Raw genomic sequence first — 3,836 nt, 5'->3', positions numbered from 1 at the left:
TTTTTTTTTTTTTTTTTTTTTTTTTTTTTTTTTTTTTTTTACTTTGCAGAATGGTTCTTTGAATTTGGTTTTGTGATTCCTAACTCCACAAACACTTGGCAGTCCTTGATAGAGGCAGCACCTGAATCACAGATGATGCCAGCTAACGTTTTAACGTGAGTGCCTTGGGCTTGCAGAATCTGAGAGCAGGCAAAGCAAAAGCAGTGTGTGGCATATCCTTGGGGGCAACGGTGGGAAGGAGGAGAGGAAACTGCTGCCAACTCCAAGTCACCTCTCTGCTGTTAGTTGTTGAGAGATAAAAGGGGTTAAGCCAACCTCATTACCTTCCTTCCCATAGGTCCAATTTACATTAATATAGCAATAAAGGTTTGGAGAAAGTGAAACTGATTCTTTAATAAAGTTGCTTAATTTTTTTGGAAGGTGAATCGTGAAAGGATTTTAAAATGTTTTACAACTTAGTAGCCATTACATCTAGGGAAAAAAAAACACAGCAGATTTTTGGGCCATTTTAAAATCAGCTATTGATCACTCATTCTTGTCCAAGGTAGTTTAGTTCATGCAATATATCACCTGTGGTAGTAGCTCTAGTGTTTATTTCATGACTGTAACATTTTGCTGAGCTTTGTGTCTTTAACATTGGCTTATACACATTTAGTATATATACATATATATGCATTTATATACACTATGCTTGGAGTTGTTTCTGTGGCTAAAATACCCTTAACAAGTAGTAATCAGTTACTTTACAGTCACCTGCAGGAAGATTGACACACCCTCCTCACAAAGTCTGCTCCTGTGTGCACATGGGCTTCTGAGCAGGGCAGCGATGCCTCAGATGTGTCACAGTAACATGTGCTGGGCATTGCACAGTGTGGGCAGTCAGGCTTCAGCTTTGGGGGGATGATGGAAAAGGCTCCTGGATGGAGGCTCTTGGGAAGGGTAACCATCCCTGCAGTGCTGGATGGGTGCTGGCAACCACACAAGGAGTGCACTGCCAGAAACAGAAGGGTTTGGGAACCCTGCTGCCAACAAGAGGCAGACGGGGAGCAGCCAGTCTCATTGCAAGGTCACTGTGTCCGCTGGAAGACCTCCCTCTCCAGCATTTTCCCTCTCATTCCCTGTCTGGAGCAAAGCCAGTCGCACAGAGAAGGCACCAGGATGGAAGCTACCATCGCTGATTCCCATTCACAGCACGTTTCAAAGAGAGAGCAGGCTTGGAGGAGAGCACCAGTGTTCCAATAGTGCTCCTGGCACAGCCTGCTTGGAAGCTCGGAGGTGCTGAACACACCTTCGGCTCCCAGAGCTGGGCACTGTCAGTCAGTACAGGAGGAGCCAGATTTGGGAACCAGAGTAAAGAAACAAAGACATCTGACAAGTTGGTTTTGATCATCTCAGGAGCTCAAGATGTTTTCAGGACTGGGAGTAAAGAGAAGCTAGTTTTCAAATGACCTTGAGGATTTTCCAATGTTCTATTTGTGCTCTGAAGTATGTCCACTTGTAGTGGGGAGCCCAGATCTCTCTCTTATTCATAGAGGTATCCTAAAGTCATTCTTGAGGCTTTTCAGTAGAAGCCCCCAGCCCAAAGAAATCCAAAGGGAAATTTTTGGCCCAAAGAAGTCATCATTTTACAGCTGCCAAGATTTGGAGAGCCTCTCGTTTTCTGATATTCCCAAAGACCTCATGTTTGTGTTTCTGAACTTGGAGAGAATGGAGATGTGATACTTGGTGCTAACCAGGACACTCTGCATGAAGAGTTCCCAAGATGACTGAGTATCAGATTGAGAACATCCCCTGACATTGAAGTTCAAGCGTTGTTCATGCCACAGCAAAACTTTGCACTCTCAGCAGGTCCAGTGTTACAGACACCAAGAGCCACAGTGGAAGTAGATCTGCTTTGGTTTTCAAGAGCCAAGTTGTTTAGCCATGGTCAGATCACACTGCTCAGGTGTCCAGGTGTTGTAATGATCCCAGAGTTCTTATGTACCAAAATCTCAAAAGTCAGCAAGTTAAATCCCCAGAGCTTCTGTCACACCCCAATCCACATTTCCATTGCAGTTTGTATAAAATATGCTTGTGTCTTTAAATTTAAGCACTTCTTGAGGGAAATGACGTGTTAAGTTGGTGGATGTAGCTTGCTCAGCACTAGAGGACAGAGAAGGAGAATAAAAAAAGAATTCCCATTGGTTTTCACAATTCCTGCAGGAGACAGGGGCCTGAAGGTGCTAGGACTGCTAGCTTATTTTTAGCAATAAAGGTGAGCAGGAGTTTGCTTTCTGAGCACTCTGCAGCCTGAGCAGTACTGTGCTCAGACAGGGGAGTGATGGGGGGAACATTCCACACAGGAATGTGTTTGGGAAATCCTTCAGTCCTGACTGACCCTGACCAGGACAGTGCTCACTGTGTGCAGCCCCAAACCAGAGAGATCTTCATGTGGGGTGGTCAGGGTGTAAGCCCAGGCTTGTGTGAGAGCGTGGAGAGGAGCAATCACTGTCCATGCATCCTTCTAATGCCTCTTCTTTCTCCTCCTTTCCTCCTGCAGTGGTAATGTTATTATAGAAACCAAATTCTATGATGACGATCTTCTCGTAAGCACTTCCAGAGTGAGACTTTTCTACGTTTGAGATGGGGCTTTTTGGAGCTGTTTTAGTTTTCCTCCATACAGTTCTTGGTGCAGAACCCCCCGACTATCCAGTGGAAGACACTCCTGTAGGCAGTGACCCTGGGGACCAGCTCAGCGTGGGTTGTGACCTTTGCCCATCAGTTATTTTGCTTTCTCCTCTGACAAGACCAGACCAAATCCTCAGAGATGGGGCCATCTGCTCAGTGATGCCCTCAGGAAGAGAGGCTGTCTCTGAACACAGGCAAACGATGGTCATGCAGAACCAATACTGTAAATTTATGTTAATCTCATCCTTTCTACTTCTCTGGACCCTGGTATAATCTCCCATTTACACACACAACAAACTCTCAATGCTTTTCTTTTGGGGTTAAGTTAACCTTTTCATTTTTCTCATGTTGTAGATTTTTATCCTTTTGCTGGATTTCTGTGTAACTGGTCCACACATCCTCTTACCCCAAACTTGTAAAATAGACTGTGATACCACCTAATGTAATTAAAACAAATTTCTCAATTAAAACATTCCTACCGTCCAAAGAAGGGAAGAAATGTTAGTTTTGTGTGTTTTCCTTTCTGTTACAAAAATGGACCTCAGCAGGCACAAACTCCCATCACTCAAGCCAGCAGCAGACACTGTCCTGCCCCTTCCACAGCCCCCATCTCTGTTAAACTTCTCTTTCTCCAACTGTCTACATCAAAAAGGTGTCATGGCTTCTCCTTGGCCTCCTCTCTGTCAGTCCCTTGGGGCCAACTGTCCCTTTGTCACTGGTTTCTCGAGCAGCACTGCACATTGTTCTGCTTTTCCAAGTGCCTGGGGACACTCAAGCCCCTCTGGAAAACCCATGTTCCTCTGAGCCCACCAGCATCACTCCCGTGCTGGGCTGGGCTCCCTGGAGCTCTGCTGGGGCTGCAGTTGCGGACACCAACACTCCCCATGTGTGGAGGCTTCAATGACACACGGCAGCACTTCTTCTGTGGCAGATTTCTCCAGCCCTGCTGCGACTTCTCCCTGCCGTTTGTAATCAGCTCCAGCATGTGGACATTGTGGGAAGGGGCATCTCCAGCTTCTGCTTCTGAACATCACAAGTAGCTGTGTAATCACTGGATGCCTTGGTGAGCCTGTCCTCTTGCTGGGGGTGAGATCCTCAGAGCCACAGGGAAATGAAAGGCATCATTTCACATCCTGGATTCAGCCACTGGTTGTATGTGGGAGGGATAC

At 46.0% G+C, this 3,836-nt stretch overlaps 1 protein-coding gene across 1 annotated transcript in view; it reads left to right on the top strand.

Annotated features, from left to right (window-relative positions):
* Window positions 1-3,171, top strand: part of PDE6D (phosphodiesterase 6D) — a 33,740-nt gene extending 30,569 nt beyond the window's left edge. Inside the window, exons 4-5 of the mRNA XM_015637691.3 lie at window positions 50-155; window positions 2,540-3,171. Of these exons, the coding sequence (XP_015493177.1) occupies window positions 50-155; window positions 2,540-2,621 (188 nt within the window). The 3' untranslated portion in view covers window positions 2,622-3,171. The remainder of the gene's footprint in view (window positions 1-49; window positions 156-2,539) is intronic.
* Window positions 3,172-3,836: the final 665 nt, after the last annotated feature.

The sequence above is a fragment of the Parus major genome, chromosome 9 (assembly GCF_001522545.3).
Source record: "Parus major isolate Abel chromosome 9, Parus_major1.1, whole genome shotgun sequence".
Lineage (NCBI taxonomy): Eukaryota > Metazoa > Chordata > Aves > Passeriformes > Paridae > Parus > Parus major.
The sequence above is the reverse complement of the archived record's forward strand: the minus strand, read 5'-3'. Positions and strand labels throughout refer to the sequence as shown.